This window comes from Symphalangus syndactylus, chromosome 8, assembly GCF_028878055.3.
Source record: "Symphalangus syndactylus isolate Jambi chromosome 8, NHGRI_mSymSyn1-v2.1_pri, whole genome shotgun sequence".
Classification (NCBI taxonomy): domain Eukaryota; kingdom Metazoa; phylum Chordata; class Mammalia; order Primates; family Hylobatidae; genus Symphalangus; species Symphalangus syndactylus.
In genome coordinates this window covers 13,507,382-13,530,166 of record NC_072430.2, presented here as the reverse complement: position 1 = coordinate 13,530,166, position 22,785 = coordinate 13,507,382, and the positions used below count along the sequence as shown (strand labels likewise).

General features: G+C 47.6%; 1 protein-coding gene across 37 annotated transcripts in view; it reads left to right on the top strand.

The window, feature by feature from the left end:
• The first annotated feature begins 420 nt into the window (after positions 1 to 420).
• The window catches only part of KLC1 (kinesin light chain 1), a 63,597-nt gene continuing 41,232 nt past the window's right edge, over positions 421 to 22,785 (top strand). For 20 of the 37 annotated variants that reach the window (XM_063643849.1, XM_055288030.2, XM_055288036.2 and 17 more), the window contains exons 1-3: positions 451 to 754; positions 16,994 to 17,255; positions 19,984 to 20,214. In XM_063643849.1, the coding sequence (XP_063499919.1) occupies positions 16,995 to 17,255; positions 19,984 to 20,214 (492 nt within the window). In that variant the 5' untranslated portion in view covers positions 451 to 754; position 16,994. Of the gene's footprint in view, positions 755 to 10,622; positions 10,709 to 16,965; positions 17,256 to 19,983; positions 20,215 to 22,785 lie in introns of those variants that run through there. The other 17 variants (XM_063643856.1, XM_063643852.1, XM_055288027.2 and 14 more) reach the window with 6 other exon arrangements.

Below are 22,785 nucleotides of genomic sequence, written 5' to 3'. Positions count from 1 at the left end.
AGTGAGCGCATGAAGCTCGCGGGCCTGGGAGTGGAGCGGGGCGGGAGCCTAGTGGTGGCGGCTGCGGCCAGGCCTGCACCTTCCCAGGCCGCATTCCGGTAGGGCCTACAGCCCGGCTGGAAGGGAAGCTGCCGAAGCGCTCGGTCATCGTGGCTGCGGCGTCGGAGAGGCCAGGGCCTGGCCGCCCACCCCGCGAGCCGCGCCCTGCCCCGAGCGCCCCGCCCCCGTCCGCGTTACAGCCGGGAGGCCCGCTGAGTCCTGCACCGTCACCCTCCTCCCTGTGACCGCCCACCTGATACCCAAACAACTTTCTCGTCCCTCCAGTCCCCAGCTCGCCGAGCGCTTGCGGGGAGCCACCCAGCCTCAGTTTCCCCAGCCCCGGGCGGCGCGAGGGGCGATGACGTCATGCCGGCGCGCGGCATTGTGGGGCGGGGCGAGGCGGGGCGCCGGGGGAGCAACACTGAGACGCCATTTTCGGCGGCGGGAGCGGCGCAGGCGGCCGAGCGGGACTGGCTAGGTCGGCTGGGCGGCTGCTGCGAGGAGCCGCGGGGCTGTGCTCGGCGGCCAAGGGGACAGCGCGTGGGCGGCCGAGGATGCTGCGGGGCGGCCGCGCCGGCGCCCCTCGCTGGTGACCGCTGCGCCGCGCCTCAAACAGCCGAGGCCGGCTCGGCGCGCAGTCGCTGCTCCGCGCGCGCGCCCGGCGGCGCTCCAGGTGCTGACAGCGCGAGACAGCGCGGCCCTCAGGAGCAAGACGGTGAGTCCCCGGCGTGCGCCCCGGACCGCGGCCCCCTCCTCATCCTCCGCCCCATCCCTGTCCCGCTCCTCTTCGGACCCGCCCCAGCCGCAACTCTGTCCCCATCCGGGTCCCCTTCCCGATTTGGGTCTTGGCCCCTCTCGGTTCCCACCCCGGTACCCGCCCTAGTTCACCACCCCGGCTGGTCCGCGACTCCTTCCAGGTTCAGGTCGGGTTCTTGTCCCCGGCCCCTTTGCCAGCCCCGGCTCCCGGCGCCGCGCGTCCTCCCCATCCGCGTGCCACTGCAGGTTCCGGTCCCCGGCCCTGCCCAGGGCCCCGCCCTGGCCCCGCATCCCCGGCTTGGCCCTGCTGCGGGCGGCGGCGGCCGTTCCCAGGGACAGCTGTGGGCCCTGGGAGCCCGCGACAGGGGAGGTGGCCGACCCCGGGATCGCGGCGGGCGGGGAGGCCGGAGGCCCGGCGGGGCTGGCTTTGTCCGATTCCTCCTCTTTCTTCCACCCCCGCCTCTCCCGGCACCGCCCTGAGCGGACGCGCCTGTCATCCTCGCGGGCGGCGGGGGGCCGGGTCCCTCCCGAGAGCTGGCTCCGCTTTGCCTCCTTGGCGACCCCCTTTTTTTCAGTAACCAGATGCGAAACGTTTCAGGCTACCCTGTTCACCTAGGCTGGCGTTGCTCCGACTAAACTTGAAGCAGCCCCCGTCCTGGAATGCTTTTCCCATGTAAAATTGGGTGCACCCTTTTCCTTAAGAAAATTAAAATAAAGCGTTAAAATAGTGAAATTAATGCGTGATGGAGTGGATGGTTTTATAACTTAACATTTGTAGGTCATTTCTAGGTATATTTGTATTAGAATTGTTGCTGCCTGTTACTGTTTTATTGTTTAAATGAATTAAGAATTTACATATTAAGCGTTTGAAAAGGAATACTTACAAAAATGATGTTTTTTAAAAATGTGAGAACAAAAAATTTGAGATACACTATTTCAGGTGTTCTGTAAAAGGGCAATTAGAGCTTTGATTCTTTGCATTAGTTAAATTCCAAGGCCTTTTTTTTTGGTACGGCATGACTAAGCCATTGATCAGAATCAGCTCGGAATACATTGTACTAGTTTAGTGAAAAACACTTTAGAAAACTGGAAGGACCTCCTTAAGTTATATTACAGACATGGCCTTGTTTCTTTCAGGGATTGTCAGCAAGCCTGTTATGGTGAGAAATTTGACCTATTGCTCTGTTTCCTAAATATTTGTAGGAATACAATGATACTAAGTATGAAGTATATTTCAACTTGTATGGAATTCTGTGTGGGAGGGTAGGCACTCTAAAGAGCCAATGTCTCTCCAAGTCATCAAAGAATGCAACATCATGTTGCAGTTGAGCCTGGCAGCCCTGTCTGGCATTGAGTACTGTGGAGGACCCAGGTGGTAACCTCTAACCCTATTGCAGCCTTGGCGCACCTCATCTTGCCTAGCATTGTCTTAGAAAAGCATCCAGACGTGCACAGGACTCTGGACAGCGTTTATCTCCAGCAAGGGGGGAGGGAATGACACTGGGGAGAGGCACACAGTATCTTAAATATTTCATAGCAAATAACTGCAGTCGTTTAAATGTATACTTTTTTTTTTTTGAGATGGAGTCTCGCTGTGTCGCCCTGGCTGGAGTGCAGTAGCGCTATGTCGGCTCACTGCAAGCTCCGCCTGCCGGGTTCATGCCATTCTCCTGCCTCAGCCTCCTGAGTAGCTGGGACCACAGGCGCCCGCCACCACGCCCGGTTAATTTTTTTGTATTTTTAGTAGAGATGGGGTTTCAACATCTTAGCCAGGATGGTCTCGATCTCCTGACCTCGTGATCCGCCTGCCTCGGCCTCCCAAACTGCTGGGATTACAGGTGTGAGCCACCGCGCCTGGCCCAAATTTATACATTTTTAAAATTTATACATTCTTAGGCATGTTTCTCAATGTTGGAAAAAAGTCAATGTGTAACTTTCTGTATAGGGCCATAAACTGTCTTAAAACATACTTGTATAAAAAGAAACCTAGAACAGAAAAATCAAAAGTTGAGTGAAATGTATGATTAGTATCACCTGAAAACATTCTTTTTAGATAAGTGGAATGTTAGAAACCAGTATTTTATTTTTATTTATTTTGAGATGAGTCTCACTGTGTGGCTCAGGCTAGAGTGCAGTGGTGTGATCTTGGCTCACTGCAACCTCCGCTTCCCAGGTTCCAGTGATTCTCCTGCCTCAGCCTCCCTAGTAGCTGGGATTACAGGTGCCCACTACCACACCAGGCTGATTTTTTGTATTTTTAGTAGAGATGGGGTTTCACCATGTTGGCCAGGCTGGTCTCGAACTCCTGACCTCAGGTGATCCGCCCACCTCAGCCTCCCAAAGTGCTAGGATTACAGGTGTGAGCCATTGCGCCTGGGCTGAAACCAGTATTTTATGTAGCAAAGAAATGATCAGTAATATACTCAAACGAGAGTATTTGAGAAGATTTAAGTGTCAAATTTCAGGACATAGAATAAAAATGACAAAGCACATTAAGATTGCAAATACTGGTCCTTTTTTTTTTTTTAGACGGAGTCTTGCTCTGTCACCCAGGCTGGAGGGCAGTGGCGCAATCTCGGCTCACCGCAAGCTCCACCTCCTAGGTTCACGCCATTCTCCTGCCTCAGCCTCCCGAGTAGCTGGGACTACAGGCGCCTGCCACCACGCCCGGCTAATTTTTTGTATTTTTAGTAGAGACGGGGTTTCACTGTGTTAGCCAGGATGGTCTCGATCTCCTGACCTCGTGATCCGCCCGCCTCGGCCTCGCAAAGTGCTAGGATTACAGGCGTGAGCCACCGCGCCCGGCCTTACAAATACTGGTCTTAAATGTCTGTTGGGAACCAACTGAATGGCAGGTACTGTGCTGAGTAGTCAGCGATACGTTGATAAAAGAGCCACTGTTGGCCGGGCGTGGTCACGCCTGTAATCCTAGCTCTTTGGGGAGCCGAGGCTGCGGATCACCCCTAGTTCTTTGGGAGGCCGAGACGGGTGGATCACCTGAGGTCAGGAGTTGAAGACCAGCCTGGCCAACATGGTGAAACCCCATCCCTACTAAAAATACAAAAAAATTAGCCAGGTGTGGTGGTACACACCTGTAATCCCAGCTACTTGTGAGGCTGAGGAAGGAGAATCGCTTGAACCGGGAAGTGGAGGTTGTGGTGAGCCGAGATCACGTCACTGCACTCCAGCGAGACTCCATCTCAAAACAAACAAAAAGAGCCACTGTCAGCTGTGCAGTGGCTCACTCCTGTAATCCCAGCACTTTGGGAGGCCAAGATGGACCGATCACCTGAGGTCAGGAGTTTGAGACCCGCCTGGCCAACATGGTGAAACCCTGTCTCTACTAAAATTACAAAAAAAAAAAAAACCAAAAAGCCGGGTGTGGTGGCGGGTGCCTCTAATCCCAGCTACTCAGAAGGCTGAGGCTGGAGAATCGCTTGAACCGGGGAGGCAGAGGTTGCAGTGAGCCGAGATCACGCCATTGCACTCCAGCCTGAGCAATGAGCGAAACTCCGCCTCAAAATAAAACCAAAAAACAAAAAACCTCTGTCCTCTAGGAGCTCACAGGCTGGCATGGACAGATACCACAGACCAGGTTAAAGGCTGTGGAGTGCACTGAGGAGGTGATTCTTCACAAAAGAAAAGTACAAATCAGCCAGTGTCAGGGGGTCGGGGTGGGGTTGGGATTGGGGTTCCTGTTTGGAGGAAATAAATCCTGAGGTTGTGCTGCTATAAAGGGGCGTGTTGGGAAGGGGACATGGGAGTGAGAGTGGAAAGACGAGGTTAGGAAAGGCCTTGAATGACTTCTTAGAAGTCTACTTTCATTCTGAGGTTTACAAGGGAGGGTTGGAAGATTTTTTTTTTTTTTTTTTTGAGATGGAGTCTCGCTCTGTCACCCAGGCTGGAATGCAGTGGCGTGGCCTCTGCGCACTGCAGCCTCCACCTCCCAGGTTCAAGTGATTCTCCTTCCTCAGCCTCCCGAGTAGCTGGGACTACAGGTGCGTGCTACCACACCCAGCTAATTTTTTGTATTTTTAGTAGAGTCGGGGTTTCACCATGTTAGCCAGGATGGTCTCCATCTCCTGACCTCGTGATCCGCCCGCCTTGGCCTCCCAAAGTGCTGGGATTACAGGTATGAGCCACCAGGCCTGGCCGGAGGGTTGGAAGATTCTAAGGAGCCAGGTGCCACTTTAGAAAGAGCATAGGCAGTGGTGGGGCAGGTGCTATGAACTGGGATGAGATTAATTAGGAAGCCATTAACCCCAACTCAGCAAGCCTCAGGATTAGGGCAGTGACAGAAGGAACAGAGAAGCTAGATGGGGGTGGAGGCTGGGCTGTAAGGGTTATAGTGGACCTGATTTGGGGCTGATTGGGGTAAATGAGGAGCTGCAAGGAGGACTCCCCAGAATGATCCTGTGAAAACCTGAGTCACCCCTCTGTTAAAGCTTTTGTCAGTGTTCTCTGAGCACCCCACCCTGTCTCTTTTCAACTTCCTGCTCTGGCCCTACTCAAGCACTTCCAGGTGCATCTGGAGTTCTGAACCAAACCCACTCTTATAGTGATTAGCATTTCCTCACTTCCCCACATACTTTTTAGCCTCTGCCCTAATTTTTCTCCTTAGCACACCTCACTATCTTAAATGCTGTATTATTATTATTATTATTTTATTACTTTTTGAGACGGAGTCTCGCTGTGTCACCCAGGATGGAGTGCAGGGGCATGATCTCAGCTCACTGCATCCTCTGCCTCCTGGGTTCAAGCCATTCTCCTGCCTCAGCCTCCCAAGTAGTTGGGACTACAGGCATGTGCCCACGCCCAGCTAATTTTTGTATTTTTAGTAGAGACAGGATTTCACCATGTTGGCCAGGCTGGTCTCGAACTCCTGACCTTAAGTGATCCACCTACCTCAGCCTCCCAAAGTGCTGGGATTACAGGCCTGAGCCACCGTGCCCGGCCAATACTGTATTATTTTAATCATTTTTAAATTTTTATTGTTTGTCTCCACTTACGTTCATAACCTCCACAAGTGCGGGGAGTTTTGTCTCTTGTATTCAGTGTCAGTGCTTGGCACGTAATAGGAACTTAGTAAATGTGTGTTGAAGGAATGCATCTAGAATGACTTCCTCATCTCTAACTTGGGTGACTCACTGGCTGGTGTCACTCATCCAAGGAGGGAAAATGGGAGAAGGATGAGATTACAAGTTTGTTTTTGGATATGTTAAATCTGAAGTGCTTGTGGGGCAGCCAAGTGGACTAGTGGGCAGTTAGAGATACACTTTTGGAGCTCAAGACAGAGGCTGAGGCTGGAGGTAAAGATTCCAGAGACTGCATCATATCGTTGAGCCAGTCAGGTGTGATGTCCATCTGGTAGAGATGGTGAGTGGGTCTAAGAGGAGAGGGCCCTGGGAAACCAAGAAAAGAGGAGGGAGATCAGTATCAAATTGGCCAAGAAGTCAGTGATGGGTTGGACTGAGAAGTCTCTATGGATTTTGCTTCTAGGAGGTGACTAATGACCTTTAACTTTTTTTTTTTTTTTTAATATAGTTTATATAGAGACGGGGGTCTTGCTATGTTTCCCAGGCTGGTCTCGAATTCCTGGGCTCAAGCCATCCGCCTGCCGTGGCCTCCCAAAGTGTCGGGATTACAGGTGTGAGCCACCGCACCCGGCCTGTTGCCTGTTTCCTGAGAATATTACCTCTTCAGGATGGAGGCTATTTCGAGATATCTTCATTCGTTCTCCCAAGGCATCCTTTGTGGCATTGTACTCTGTAGCCTCCCAGTTAGTATACTCATGGATCAGAAATGAATTATGATTTTTTTTAGTTTTAACTAATTTTTGGAGGCAGATGAAAGCAGTTTGCATCTATGCTTTTTGAATTTGAAAAGTGTATCTGAACTTAAAGCAACGGATATGGAGCAAACATGTTAAGCTGAGTTACGTGCATACGTGAACTAAGTTACTTCCTTGGTTCTAAAATATCTCAATTACCTTCATTTAAACCATGGATTGTTCCCTGACTTCAGTTGCATAACATAAATTTATGTTCAGGCTTCTCTGAAGTTCACTATACTGCTGCTAAAACTGATCAGAGTGATGTTTGCACTGTTCCAGAGAAAATAGGTACTGTAAACTCCGGGGATGTCATATGTGTCTGTAGTTTCAGTTACTCCGAAGGCTGAGGTGGGAGAATCACTTGAGCCCAGGAGTGCAAACTAGCCTGGGCAATATAGTGAGACCTTGTTTCTTAAAAAAATAGAAGGCTGCACTTGGTGGCTAATGTCTGTAATCCCAGCACTTTGGGAGGCCGAGGAGGGCAGATCACCTGAGGTCAGGAGTTTGAGATCAGCCTGGCCAACATGAGTGAAACCTTGTTTCTACTAAAAATACAAAATTAGCTGCATGTGGTAGCATGCTTCTGTAGTCCCAGCTATTTGGGAGGCTGAGGTAGGAGAATCACTTGAACCCGGGAGGCGGAGGTTGCAGTGAGCCAGATCGTGCCACTGCACTCCGGCCTGGGTGACAGAGTGAGACTCCCATCTCAAAAAAAAAAAAAAAATGTAAAATAGGTACTGTTACTGAGATTCTACTGTTGAGGAATTTGAGGGTGAGAGAGGGGAAGTTTCTGAAACCAAAGTTACACAGCTGTGAAGTCAGGATTCTAACTCTGTTTTTTTTGCTTCGCAGTATAAGCTTCGAATCACCTTGCAGTACTAAAAGCTGCAGCTTCAGGTGAATCATGATAATGCTGTTTAATCCTATCATTACTTTTCCTTGGGAAAACCTTGCGCCACTTCAATTTTTTTCAAAGATGTACCATTTCAACCATTTAAAAGTTCACAATTCAGTAGTGATAGGCACATCGTTGTTCCACATTTCTGGAACTCTTTCATCTGGCAGCACTGAGACTGTAGCCCCCAAATACCGATATCTCCTTCTCCCTCGCCCTCCCCCGGTAACCATCTTTTCTACTTTGGTTCTATGATTTTGAACTACTTTCAATACTTTATTTTTTATTTTTTTTGAGATGGAGTTTCACTCTTGTTGCCCAGGCTGGAGTGCAGTGGCACGATCTCGGCTCACTACAACCTCTGCCTCCTGGGTTCAAGCACTTCTCCTGCTTTAACCTCCTGAGTATCTGGGATTACAGGCATGGGCCGCCACGCTGGGCTAATTTTGTATTTTTAGTAGAGATGGGTTTCTCCATGTTGGTCAGGCTGGTCTCGAACTCCTGACCTCAGGTGATCACCCCCCCCCCCCCCCGCCCCATTGGCCTCCCAAAGTGCTGGGAATGAGCCACCATGCCCGGCCTTGCCTGTCTTTTTCATCTGAGCCATTCTAGTGGATGTATAGTGACATCTTGTTAGTTTGAATGTGCATTTCCCTGATGACTCATAATGGTGAGTGCTTACGTGCTTGTTGGTCTTTTGTATACCTGGATTTGTAAGGTGTCTGTTCAAGATTTTTGCCCATTTAAAAAGTTGGATTGCTTGTATTTTTAAGTTCGTTACATATTTATTTATTTATTTAATTATTTTTGAGACGGAGTCTCCTCTGTTGCCCAGGCTTGAGTGCAGTGGCGCGATCTCGGCTCACTGCAAGCTCCATCTCCTGGGTTCACGCCATTCCCCTACCTCAGCCTCTGGAGTAGCTGGGACTACAGGTGCCTGCCACCGCGCCCACCTAATTTTTTTTTTTTTTTTGTATTTTTAGTAGATACGGGTTTCACCATGTTAGCCAGGATGGTCTCGATCTCCTGACCTCGTGATCCACCCGGCTTGGCCTCCCAAAGTGCTGGGATTACAGGTGTGAGCCACCACGCCCAGCAGTTCCTTACATATTTTGTTTTTTTTTTGAGATGGAGTCTTGCTCTTGCTCTGTTTCCCAGGCTGACATAGTTTTTATACAGGCCATTTGCCAGATATATATGTGTTGCAAATATTTTTTCCTAATCTATGGCTTAACTTTATTTTTTGGTAGTGCCTTTTAATAAATCAATACTTTTAATTTTTCTCAACCATGCTCTGGCAAGTTTTATTAAAGAAATTTTCGGCTGGGCACGGTGGCTCACACCTGTAATCTCAGCACTTTGGGAGGCTGAGGCGGGTGGATCACGAGGTCAGGAGTTTGAGACTACCCTGGCCAATATGGTGAAACCCCATCTCTACTAAAATTACAAAAATTCGTCGGGCGTGGTGGTGCGCGCCTGTAGTCCCAGCTACTTGGGAGGCTGAGGCAGAAGAATTGCTTGATCCCGGGAGGCAGAGGTTGCAGTGAGCTGAGATTGCGCCACTGTACTCCAGCCTGGGCAACAGAGTGAGACTCTGTTTCAAAAAAAAAAGAAATTTTCGCGGGGTTTATTTTTATCTTTTATTTTTTTTTGTTGCCTGAGCTGGAGTGCAATGGCACGATCTCAGCTCACTGCAACCTCTGCCTCCTGGGTTCAAGTGATTCTCCTGCCTCAGCCACCTAAGTAGCTGGGATTACAGGTGTGCACCAACACCCTTGGCTACTTTTTTGTATTTTTAGTAGAGATGAGGTTTCGCCATGTTGGCTGGGCTGGTCTCGAACTCCTGACCTCAGGTAATCTGCCCACCTTGGCCTCCCATAGTGCTGGGATTACAGGTGTGAGCCGCGCGCCCGGCCGCAGGGTTTACTTTTTACCAGTCAGTTCTGTCATGCTTCTAATGGTATCAGAGTCACCTGGCTCAGCGCTAGCCAGTGTGCCTACTCTGTAGTAGTATCCACATGCCCTGCCCAGTTCAATATTATTACCACTGTAGTGATGGACACCAATTTTGGCCAACATTGCACAGTAATTTATTTCAGATTTCCTCAAAGCTGGGCAGTTGTTGGCGAGGATGACCAATTTCCCTTTGCCTTGTCTGATCATCTTCTGAGTCTGCTTGTACCTCAGCATGTACTTTGCACTTTTCTTTTTTTTTTGAGATGGAATCTTGCTCTGTCGCCCAGGCTGGAGTGCTGTGGTGCGACCTCCGCTCACTGCAACTTCCACTTCACAGGTTCAAGCAATCCTCCTGCCTCAGCCTCTCAAGTAGCTGGGATTACAGATGCACCACCACACCCCACTAATTTTTTTTGTATTTTTAGTAGAGACGGGGTTTCACTGTTTTGTCCAGATTGGTCTCGAACTCCTGACCTCAGGTGATCTGCCCACCTTGGCCTCCCAAAGTGCTGGGATTACAAGCGTGAGCCACCGCGCCCAGCCTGAATTAATTAATTAATTAATTAATTTTGAGACGGAGTCTCGCTCTGTTGCCCAGGCTGGAGTGCAGTGGCGCGATCTCGGCTCACTGCAAGCTCCGCCTCCCGGGTTCACGCCATTCTCCTGCCTCAGCCTCCCGAGTAGCTGGGACTACAGGTGCCCACCACCATGCCCGGCTAATTTTTTTGTATTTTTAGTGGAGACAGGGTTTCATCGTGTTAGCCAGGATGGTCTTGATCTCCTGACATAGTGATCCACCAGCCTCGGCCTCCCAAAGTGCTGGGATTGCGGGCGTGAGCCACCGCGCCCGGCCTGGTATTATACTCTTATGGGACCACTGTCAAATATGAGGTCCCTCATTGACGAAAATGTCATTATATTGCGCATGACTGTATTGTACAGAATTGTCTATTCTAAATTTGTTCGTTTGCGTCACATCTATCAGGGAGTTAGTTAAAATTCCCAAGGCCTTCTCTTTTAGTCATTAGTGTGATAGAGTAAGTAAAGTATCACTCCTGTCATAAAGGACAAATTAAAAGGACAGTTTTAGTGTGTAATAACTATTTTCTGAGACAGTCTTGCTTGCTCTGTCACCTAGGCTGGAGTGCAGTGGCATGATCATAGCTCACGCAGCCTTGAACTCCTGGGCTCAAGCCATCCTCTCACTTCAGCCTCCCAAGTAGTTGGGAGTACAGGCACATACTACCATGCCCATCTAATTTTTAATTTTTTAATTAAAATATATATATGCATATATATGTGTATATATACATATTTCAGACAAGGTCTCTGTCACCCAGGCTGAAGTGCAGTGGCACAGTCATGGCTCACTGCAGCCGTGAACTGCAGACATGCATCTTTATGCCTAGCTAATTTTTTTTCTTTCTTTTTTGAAGAGATGGGACCCGTCTATGTTGCCCAGTCTGGTCTTGAACTCCTGGGCTCAAACGATCTTTCTGCTTCAGCCTCCCAAGTAGCTGGGACTACAAGCATGTGCCACCATGCCTAGCTAATTTTTTTTGTTTTTTTGTAGAGATGGGGTCTTGCTGTCTTGCCTAGGCTGGTCTTGAATTCCTGGGTTCAAGGGATCCTCCCACCTCGTCCTCCCAAAGTGCTGGGGTTACACACATCAGCCACAGTGTGCAGCATAAGAACTATTTCTGTTTTTAATATTACCTCTGCTTGGATTACTTTAGAGGTAAAGCAACTGAATATGCAAATTCGTATTTATGTCTGGTGTTCTGTCAGAGCTGAGTGATAGAACTTTCCTTGTAGTCTGTATATTAGGTTTTACTGCATGCCATCTCTTTTCAGTTACACAGGTACAAATCCTTACCTGTCAAGTAGGATGTGGAGTAATACAAACATGCTACAGTTACCTTGTCTATCCGAACTGTTAAGCCTTCTTTCAAGTTTGAGCATGGGTTTTTTAATTACTTTCTTTATCCAGAAATTTTTTTTTTTTTTTTTTTTTTTGAGATAGAGTCTTGCTCTGTTGCCCAGGCTGGAGTGCAGTGGCGGGATCTCGGCTTACTGCAACCTCCACTTTCCAGGTTCAAGCGATTCTCCTGCCTCGGCCTCCTGAGTAGCTGGGACTACAGGTGCCCGCCACCACGCCCGGCTAATTTTTTGTGTTTTTAGTAGAGACGTGGTTTCACTGTGTTAGCCAGGATGGTCTCGATCTCCTGACCTCGTGATCCGCCTGCCTCGGCCTCCCAAAGTGCTGGGATTACAGGCGTGAGCCACCGCGCCCGGCCGCTTCTTGTGTTTTGGGAGCTTAATTCAGATGTTAGATTTATCAAGTTTTACACTGGAGATTTTGCATTGAGTTCTTTTGGTCTCACAGAGTAAATAATGGAACTTTAAATAGGACTTTTTTTTTTTTTTAAGGAATAAAAGCGTAATAAAAAAAGTTCGTAGTTAGAATAACCTGGGGCCAGATAGCTTGTGTGTCAGTCAGAGGGAAAGAGGGAAGGGAGTATTTCTGAGCCTGTCCTATGTTCCAGGTCAAGTGGGTATCAATTTCACTTGATGTACAGGGAGATTGAGCCTCCAACACCCCCCAGGGTAGGTGAGAAGAAGATGCAGTAGCTCCAAAGCTGCTTCATTCATTCATTGCATGCATTTTTATTGCATGCCCGTGGGTTGCTAGGCATTGTTTTGGCTGATTCCTTGTTCCATTGAATCATCTCCTGGCATACACAGCATGAGAGTTGGAAGATGGTCCAGTGATGATGTGATTTATAGGCTGGCAAAATGTTTGAGTCAACTTAGATTCTGAGTAGTTTTTTACCTTGCAGAAATCAGTGTAACCTGTTACTTAGTGGTAGTCTGTATACTTTTTTTTTTTTTTTTTTTTTGAGATGGAGTCTCACCCTTGCCCAGGCTGGAGTACAGTGGTGCGATCTCAGCTCACTGCAACCTCTGCCTACCAAGTTCAAGTGATTCTCCTGCCTCAGCCTCCCGAGTAGCTGGGATTGCAGGCACCTGCCACCACGTCCGGCTAACTTTTTGTATTTTTAGTAGAGAAGGGGTTTCACCATGTTGGCCAGGCTTGTTTGGAACTCCTGACCTAAGTGATCTGCTCACCTGGGCCTCCCAAAGTGTTGGGATTACAGGCGTGAGCCACCACACCCGGCCGCCTGTATACTTTTGAATTCTTAATCTTGATGAGCTGCAAAATAGTGTTCCCCAGAAACGCATTTTGTTTCTGCATCAAACTTGAAAAATGTCCTAAGTAGACTTGTCAGTGGTTTACAGTTTTATACCTTATTTATTTATTTATTTAGTGACGGAGTCTTGCTCTGTCGCCCAGGCTGGAGTGCAATGGTGGGATCTCCGCTCACTGCAACCTCCGCCTTCTGAGTTCAAGCGATTCTCCTGCCTCAGCCTCCATAATAGCTGGGATTACAGGTGTGCACCACCATACCCAGCTAATTTTTTGTATTTTTAGTAGAAACGGGTTTCGCCATGTTGGCCAGGCTGGTCTCGAACTCTTGACCTTGTGATCCACCAGCCTCGGCCTCCCGAAGTGCTGGGATTACAGGCGTGGGCCACCATGCCCAGCTTGCCATTACTTTTATTCATAGAATGATCTTTAGTTTGACCTACGTGCTATAGACCTTTGCCTATATTTCCTTCTAGTTTTTTTTTTTTTTTAATTTAGTTATTAATCTGGAATTCGTGTTAGTATATAGTGAGTGTAGGAGTTTAACTTTATTTTATTTTTCCTGAATAGCCAGTTGCCTTAGCACCGTTTATTATATAAGCTGTCTTTGGTTATAATGGCTTAGCCTAGAAATGGTGAGAGGTATCGAGTCTAAATATACATGCCACTCTCTGTTTCCCTCTGAAGAAGTGGCGCGTGTACTTAACGTCTATACCACGGTCACTTGGGGGGCGGGTTTCTTGTGCTGTCGCTCCATGCTGCTCCTCTAGCCTTGGTACTGGGTCTGGCTCCCCAGTGATGAGCAGCTGCTCGCCAGCAGTGGGTGCCGTCACACCTCTGCCTTTAGCTCCCCTTTCGTGCCGGGCTGGCAGTGCCCTTAGCAATCTTAGTAGCCCTTGCTAGCCTTGAGAGGTGCTACTTGATAACACTGGCTTCCCTTGGGAGTGGTTTCTTCTGCCTGGCCTTCGTCTCTCAGTTGGCCATTGCCCCCCACCACCGTGTTCCGCCGCACAGCCACTGTCCCTGAGCCTTCAGGGCTTCGTGCACCTGCTTGTATAGCTTGTCTTCTACTAGCTCCCATGTCCCCGAGGGCGAGGCCCTTATTAATCTGTACATTCCAGGGCTTAGCTCAGAGTAAGTTTTAGTAAAACACTTGCATCTGCTAGTTTGGGAAACATAAAAGAATACATGTTGTATCATTTGGATATAATACATGAATACTTTGCTGTCAGGGTGGAAAAACAGGCCTTAAGTTTTATTTTCCTCCTCCCGAAGACCCTTCCCTTCACTCATAGGAACCTCAAAGATGTTCAGATCAACACTTTAACATAGTACATTTTAATCTTGTTTGTTGAAAACTGGTCCTTAAGTGTTTTCTTTCACTCATTTTACAAATGTGTATTGAGTGCCAGGCTGGGGATATATCATGGAACAGTATGGATGAGGTCCCTAATGGAGCAGCAGTATTGTTCAGCAATCTATTCCCAGCCTGGCACACCATGGATTTGCTACAGTGAAGCTGGAGAGCCCTGTGTTAAATAAATACAGTTAACATACTGTCAGGTAGAGGAGTGGCCTTTGTTCTTTTTTTTTTTTTTTGAGACAGAATCTTCCTCTGTTGCCCAGGCTGGAGTGCAGTGGCGCGATCTTGGCTCACTGCAATTCCTGCCTCCTGGCTTCAAGCGATTCTCCTGCCTCAGCCTCCTGAGAAGCTGGAAGTACAGGCGAGCGCCATCAGGCTCGGCTAATTTTTGTATTTTTAGTAGAGACGGGGTTTCACCATATTGGCCAGGCTGGTCTCGAACTCTTGACCTTGTGATCTGCCCGCCTTGGCCTCCCAAAGTGCTGGGATTACAGGCATGAGCCACCGTGCCCGGCTGGCATTTGTTCTTTTGTTGTTTTCTGGGCTCTTTGTTAGTGGAATGGAGGTGGATTTCTGAATAGTCTTACAGACAACTTCCAAATTTTAAAAGGAATTTAGTCTTCATATTTATGGAAAAAAAATCATTTTTCCAGTGTGAAATCGGTGATGCAGAGACTAACGTGACCCTATTCTCAAGCACTCATAGCTTCACCCCAAAATCCTGGAATATATGGTCTGTATCTGCTGATTCAGCTTCTCTTCCCTTCATTCAGCATCTGTCAGGCCATCCATTCACCACTGTCTGGGCCAGGAGCTGCCCCTAGATGCGGTGGAGTCCTATAAGTTCAAGTCCCTGCCTTTTTTTTTTTTTTTTTTTTTTGGAATTTTTTAAAGAGACAAGGTCTTGCTCCGTCACCCAGGCTAGAGTGCAGTGGTACCATCATAGCTGACTGTCATCTCAAATTCCTGGACTCAAGCGATCCTTGTGCTTCACTGAGCCTCCTGGGTAGCAAGGAATACCTGCACATACCACCACACCCAGCTAATTTTATTTTGTTTATTTTTATTTATTTATTTAGGCAGTGTCTTGCTCTGTGACCCAGGCTGGAGTGCAGTAGTGAGATCTTGGCTCACTGCAACCTCTGCCTCCCGGGCTCAAGTGATTCTTGTGCCTCAGGCCCCTGAGTAGCTGGGACCACAGGTGTGTGCCAGCACACCCAGCTAATTTTTGTATTTTTAGTTAAGACAGGGTTTCGCCGTGTTGGCCAGGTTGGTTTTGAACTCCTGGCATCAAGTGATCCCCCTACCTTGGCCTCCCAAAGTGCTGGGATTACAGGAATGAGCCACCATGCCTGGCTGTCCTGCCTTTTTATTTTTATTTTTATTTTTTTTTATTTTTTATTTTATTTTTTTTTTTTTCTGAGACGGAGTCTTGCTCTCTCGCCCAGGCTGGAGTGCAGTGGCGCAATCTCGGCTCACTGCAAGCTCTGCCTCCCGGGTTCACGCCATTCTCCTGCCTCAGCCTCTCCGAGTAGCTGGGACTACAGGCGCCCGCCACCGCGCCCGGCTAATTTTTTTTTTGTATTTTTAGTAGAGACGGGGTTTCACCGTGGTCTCGATCTCTTGACCTCGTGATCCGCCCGCCTCGGCCTCCCAAAGTGCTGGGATTACAAGCGTGAGCCACCGCGCCCGTGTCCTGCCTTTTTAAATAAGAGCTTATATTCAAGGTGATATTAGACACTTCATGAAACGTGAGATTTCAGACAGTTGGCAGTGCTATGAAGGAAATAACTCTGACGTGTAATCTCGCCTTCATCCCTGTCACTCTGCCGAAAAGATCACTGCTCATTATCTTTCTGTTTTTTAAACTTAACTATGGGGTTTTAAGACTTAGAAAAAAGGAGAGAAGCTAGCAGAGAGAACCATTGCTCAGTGGCAGCAGCTCTCAGGCACAACAGCACAAATGATGCTGTTTTATATTCCCCTTGCCTCCCCCTTTTCTTTCTCACTTTGGTGTTTGAAAGCCCCTTCCAGACATTGCATCACATCACCCTGGGCCTGGCCCCAGCGGTGCTTCACTGTGCCCTCCTCGTCTGTGAGCCTGCCTGGTGACCGTGCTGCACCTGTCCTTGATGACCTGTGTCTTCCAGGTCTGCTTCTCCCCTGCTGCCCTTCCTGTTCCATGTTCTTTGGCTGATTTTTCTTTCTTCTTGCAGCTACGTGACTCCTTTTTAAGCCTTTGTCCAGTTAAACATGTTACCAAGAATATAGTGTTCTTTTTTTTTTTTTTTGAGATGGAGTCTTGCTCTGTCGCCCAGGCTGGAGTGCAGTGGTGTGATCTTGGCTCACTGAAAGCTCTGCCTCCCGGGTTCACACCATTCTCCTGCCTCAGCCTCCTGAGTAGCTGGGACTACAGGCACCCGCCACCACACCTGGCTGATTTTTTTGTATTTTTAGTAGAGACAGGGTTTCACCGTGTTAGCCAGGATGGTCTCGATCTCCTGACCACGTGATCCTCCCACCTTGGCCTCCCAAAGTGCTGGGATTACAGGCTTGAGCCACCACGCCTGGCCTCAAGAATGTAGTGTTCTTTCTGCATTTCATTAGGAGGAGAAAAAGGCTTGCAAACATTCAAGAAAAAATGTTCACTGAGGATATGTGTTTTGGAAATGCCATTTAGATGTTTTGCTGCTTTTAATCTTTGGCATTAATTTCAGTTGCTGTCATAAAAAAGAATTGAGACATAAACCAGAAAAGTAATTAAATGTGTCTGCAAAAGAAAAACAGAAACAGTGCAGAATATGGTATTTCAAGGTCATAAATTACAAATGTGCATATTTATTATTCCCCTATAAAATGTTAATTAAAAAATTTTCATATTTACTTGATGTAACAGAAATGAAACCTGTAATGAGGGGTCTAATTTTTCTTTTTTCATTCCAGAATGTATGACAACATGTCCACAATGGTGTACATAAAGGAAGACAAGTTGGAGAAACTTACACAGGATGAAATTATTTCTAAGACAAAGCAAGTAATTCAGGGGCTGGAAGCTTTGAAGAATGAGCACAATTCCATTTTACAAAGTTTGCTGGAGACACTGAAATGTTTGAAGAAAGATGATGAAAGTAACTTGGTGGAGGAGAAATCAAACATGATCCGGAAGTCACTGGAGATGTTGGAGCTCGGCCTGAGTGAGGCACAGGTACGAGTGAGAGTGACTCCTACATTATCAGGAACTTTTGATGGTAAAATGGAGACTTTGTTTGAAATAAGCAGTTTCACTAAAGAAGAGGAAAGATGGTTATAGAATAACAGATCCAGGCCAAGTGCGGTATGGCTCAGGCCTGTAATCCAAGCACTTTGGGAGGCCGAGGCAGGTGGATCACTTGAGGTCAGGAGTTTGAGACCAGCCTGGCCAACATGGCGAAACCCTGACTCTACTAAAAATACAAAAATTAACCAGGCCTGGTGGCTGGCGTGTGTAATCCAACTACTAGGCAGGCTTGAGGGAGGAGAATCACTTGAACCTGGGAGGCAGAGGTTGCAGGGGGCCAAAATTGCGCCACTGCACTCCAGCCTGGGTGACAGAGCGAGACTTTGTCTCAAAGAAAAAAAAAACAGATCGTGTGTTCTGTATGTTAATAAATTACTGTTGATTTGGGCCTATCAGAATTGTATTGATTGATTGATTGATTGAGATGGAGTTTTGCTCTTGCTGCCCAGGCTGGAGTGCAGTGATGCAATCTCGGCTCACTGCAACCTCTGCCTCCCGGGCTCAAGTGATTCTCCTGCCTCGGCCTCCCAGGTAGCTGGGATTATAGGCATGTGCCATCACACCTGGCTAATTTTGTATTTTTAGTAGACACGGGGTTTCTCCATGTTGGTTAGGCTGGTCTTGAACTCCCGACCTCACGTGATCCGCCTGCCTCAGCAAAGTGTTGGGATTATGGGCGCAAACTACCATGCCCAGCCTCTGAATTTTATTTTTATTTTTATTTTTTTGAGACGGTGTTTGCTCTCGTCGCCCAGGCTGGAGTGCAATGGCTCAATCTCGGATCACTGCAACCTCTGCCCCCCGGGTTCAAGTGATTCTCCTGCCTCAGCCTCCCAAGTAGCTGGATTACAGGCACGTACCACCATTCCTGGCTAATTTTTTGTATTTTTAGTAGAAACGGGGTTTCACCATGTTGGCCAGGCTGGTCTTGAACTCCTGACCTCAGGGCCTCTCTGAATTTTGAAAAGCAGAGCCAAAATAGTGGATACTGCTGTGTATCATTTAGGATTTGATGTGGCTACCAGTATCAAAAAAACAAAAACAGTGGCTTAAACCACAAGACATTTGTCAAATAAGTACCGAGGTAAACTATCCTGGATGGGTTCTGTAGCTACGCAGTCATCAGGGATACTCAGGCTCCTAACATCTGCCACACTACACCTTGGCAGCCTGTCTTGGGGACTGAGAGTGAGCTCCATGTGGCCCTGTTCTAGCATAGGGGAAGGGAAAGGAAGGACGTGCCTCCTTCCTTGAAGGCTACTACTTTGATGTTGTGTACAGCAGTGCTTACATTTCATTAGCCAGACCTTATGGCTGTACCTGGGTGAGTGGGAGACTGGGGAATGTTGTCTTCCCACTTACAGTGGCAGGTTCTTAAGCCTAAGGAAGAAAAGGAGAATGGACACTGGCCAGTGGGTGGTGGTCTCTGCAATCCCAGGGCCAGACTGCGTCATATCTTTGACTAACCTTTGTTTCTATAATATCATGCTTGACATAGAGATGAAAACACTGGAAACATCCAGCTTTTTAAATTCTCTCTCCTGATAACTTCTGGCTTTGTCAGCATATCTTAGGTAAAATTAAATATACTAAAGCTTGGCTTCTTTCTTAGCTTTCTCTAGTTTAGTGAGTGAATAGAACAGAAGAGGGGCTGCTGGCCAGCGGTTTCTGCTTTCATAGAGGAAGTGACTGCCCACACCCTGATTTTAGAGTCTTCATCCTAACTATGTTACAGACTTGAGTTGCAGAACTGTAGCTTTGTTTGGATATTGTGAACCTATTATTTCTCAAGTTCTGTTATCTTGAGAACAGGTGACATGAATTTAAACTTGCTTTTTTAGTGTCGCAGGTAAGAGTTTTAAAAATAGAAGGAAGAAAAGGTCCCACCTTCTGGAGTTTCAGGTTTTAAACCTAGGAGGATAATAACCTGGTTATTACGTTATGAGAGGGACGGGCAGATGTATGTTCTAAAGAGAGAACAGATTGCAGCCAGCCAGCTTCTCCTAGCTCTTTCTGCTCTTATGCTCCTGGGAATTTGCCACAGCCTCATGCTGGTCTGTTCCAGAAACTGGTGAGCACTCTGTAGGCAGAGCCCTGGAGTGGCCCCTGGATTTTATGACATAAACATAAGCTTATGAGTGCACCAGTGCATTCTTACTCTTGGTGGTAGCTACAGAGATGTCTTCTCTCACCTTGGAACATCAAGGAAAATTTGTATGTGCACTGTTCTCTGACCCCCACTTCCAGCCCTTCACCAACCTGCACTCTGTGTGCAGACATGCATGTGTGTACACAAGGTCTCACACATGGGAAAGGGTCTATGAAAAATTATGTTGGGGCCATCTTGATAGAAAGTAAACTAATACAGTTTCATCAGAAGGGTAGCTGTGTTTTCATTGCTAGTCCATTTGACATGCTCTTCAAAAAAATAAGTATTTTTTTATAGGAATTCTGAGCGTGTGATATTCTTTATCTGCTATGTAGTCTGTGGCTGAAGGGGAAAAGAGAAATAAATGGCAGATTGTACTTATATGTACTTTGGAGAAAATATCTGCGAGTGTAGGCTACAGCCCCAGCCACAGAATGTTCGCACAGGTGGGAGGGACTCTTGCTGGACAACGTGCCACAGTGCTGCACATAATTTCTGTCTGCTCAGGTTATGATGGCTTTGTCAAATCACCTGAATGCTGTGGAGTCCGAGAAGCAGAAACTGCGTGCGCAGGTTCGTCGTCTATGCCAAGAGAATCAGTGGCTACGGGATGAACTGGCCAACACGCAGCAGAAACTGCAGAAGAGTGAGCAGTCTGTGGCTCAACTGGAGGAGGAGAAGAAGCATCTGGAGTTTATGAATCAGCTAAAAAAATATGACGACGACATTTCCCCATCCGTGAGTGGCTCTGTAGCAAATGTGGTGCTAATGTTTAAAATGGAGTCCCTGGGAAAGTCATAGAGGTTCCGTTTGCCATATTCTTTTCATATTAGAACATTGACCAGAACATGCAAAAATGTTTTGTAAATATAAGCCACAATCCAGAGAGACACCATTACCTTCAACGAGGTCTGCCCCAGTTTAGGCTCTGGAGCTTCCTTGCCCCTCTGTATCTTGGCTTCCATGCCATCAGCTGCTGGTGTAGCAGTGGTCCAATCCGGCCGTCTGAATCTGGACTCTGGGCAAGCTCTCTGCCCCTTATGGTGGGTGCTCTTGGCATTGCCATTCTCTTTGAAACTCCCCTGGCCCTTTGGACACCACCTGGCTCTCTTGCCACCTCTCTCATCCTCCCCTTGGCTTCCCTTGCCAGCTTATCTTCCTATATCTGCAGTGGAAGAAAGGATCTTGGTTTTCTTCTTTTTCTTTTTTTTTTTTTTTTTACAAGGAGTCTCGCTCTGTCACTCAGGCTGGAGTGCAATGGCACAATCTTGGCTCACTGCAACCTCCGCCTCCCGGGTTCATGGGATTCTCCTGCCTCAGCCTCCGGAGTAGCTGGGATTACAGGTGCGTGACACCACGCCCAGCTAAGTTTTTGTATTTTTTTTTTTTTTTTTTTTTTAGTAGAGATGAGGTTTCACTATTTTGGCCAGGCTGGTCTTGAACTCCTGGCCTCAAGTGATCTGCCCACCTCAGCCTCCCAAAGTGCTGGGATTCCAGGTGGGAGCCACCATGCCCAGCCTTCTTTCTCTGTTGGCTCTGTTTGGATGTTTATCCTAGTCTCGGTTATTTTTCATTCAACATTTATTTCTGATTCAGTTAACTTTTTTTTTTTTTTTTTTGAGATGGAGTCTCACTCTGTTGCCCAGGCTGGAGTGCAGTGGCACGCTCTTGGCTCACTGCAACCTCTGCCTCCCAGGTTCAAGCGATTCTCCTGCCTCAGCCTCCCGAGTAGCTGGAACTACAGGCATGTGCCACCACGCCTGGCTAATTTTTTGTATTTTTAGTAGAGACAGGGTTTCATTGTGTTAGCCAGGATGGTCTTGATCTCCTGACCTTGTGATCTGCCTGCCTCGGCCTCCCAAAGTGCTGGGATTACAGGTGTGAGCCACTGCGCCCGGCCAGTTAACTTCTTTTTTTTTTTGAGATGGAGTCTCCCTCCCAGGCCGGAGTTCAGTGGCGCTATCTTGGCTCACTGCAAGCTCCACCTCCCGGGTTCACGCCATTCTCCTGCCTCAGCCTCTCGAGTAGCTGGGACTACAGGCGCCCACCACCGCGTCCGGCTAATTTTTTGCGTTTTTAGTAGAGACGGGGTTTCACCCTGTTAGCCAGGATGGTCTCAATCTCCTGACCTCGTGATCTGCCTGTCTCGGCCTCCCAAAGTGCTGGAATTACAGGTGTGAGCCACTGCGCCCAGCCCAGTTAACTTTTTATTTTTTTTTATTTTTACTTTTTTTTGAGACAAAGTCTCACTCTTGTACGCCAGGCTGGAGTGCAATGGTGCAATCTTGGCTTACTGCAACCTCCACCTCCTGGGTTCAAGCGATTCTCCTGCCTCAGCCTTCCAAGTAGCTGGGATTACAGGTGTGCACCACCACGCCTGGCTATTTTTGTATTTTAAGTAGAGATGGGGTTTCACCACGTTGGCCACTCCTGACCTCAGGTGATCCACCCGCCTCAGCCTCCCAAAGTGCTGGGATTACAGGCGTGAGCCACCACGTCCGGCCTCAGTTAACTTCTTTTTAAAGAAAATTTCTAAATTTTGGAATTATTTTATTTTACTTATTTTTAATTTTTAAAATTTTACCCTTCTCTCAAGTTTCCAATGGAATAATTTTAAATTGATTGAAAGGTTGAAAAGTTAGAGAAGAAAATTCATATGCCCATAACCCAGTTTCCCCTAATCTTACATAATCATAGAACAGTGGTCAGAACTAAGATATTAACATCGATACTTTACTGTTAACTGAAACACAGACTTGGTTGGATGTCACCAGGCCTTCCACTAGTATCTCTTTTCTGTGCTAGGACCTAGTCCAGTGTTCCACATTGCATTTGGAACTAATGTTTTTTAAATACCTGTATGATGCCAGACATGTTCATGTACATAATGAGAATACTAGAGAGGTGCACATTGTGTCTCTGGTTCAAATCCCCATCCTAAGACTACTGAAACAGTTTTTTGCGTAGCACCAGCAAACCTGCATTTCCCCTCTGTCTTCATCTGCTTGGGCTACTGTAACAAATACCACGGGCTGGATGGCTTAACATTTATTTTCTCATAGTTCTGGAGGTCCAAGATCAGGGTACCAGCAGGGTCTGGTTCTGGTGAGGGCGTTCTTTCTGGCTTGCAGACTGCTGCCATCTCGTTGTGTTCTCATATGGTACAGAGAGAGAGGGAGTAAGCTCTCTGATGTCTCTTTTTATAAGGGCACTAATCCCATCATGAAGGCCCCACACTTTCGAGCTCATCTTATCCTAATCACCTCCTGAAGGTTTCATCTCTAAATACCATTACACTGGGGGTTAGGG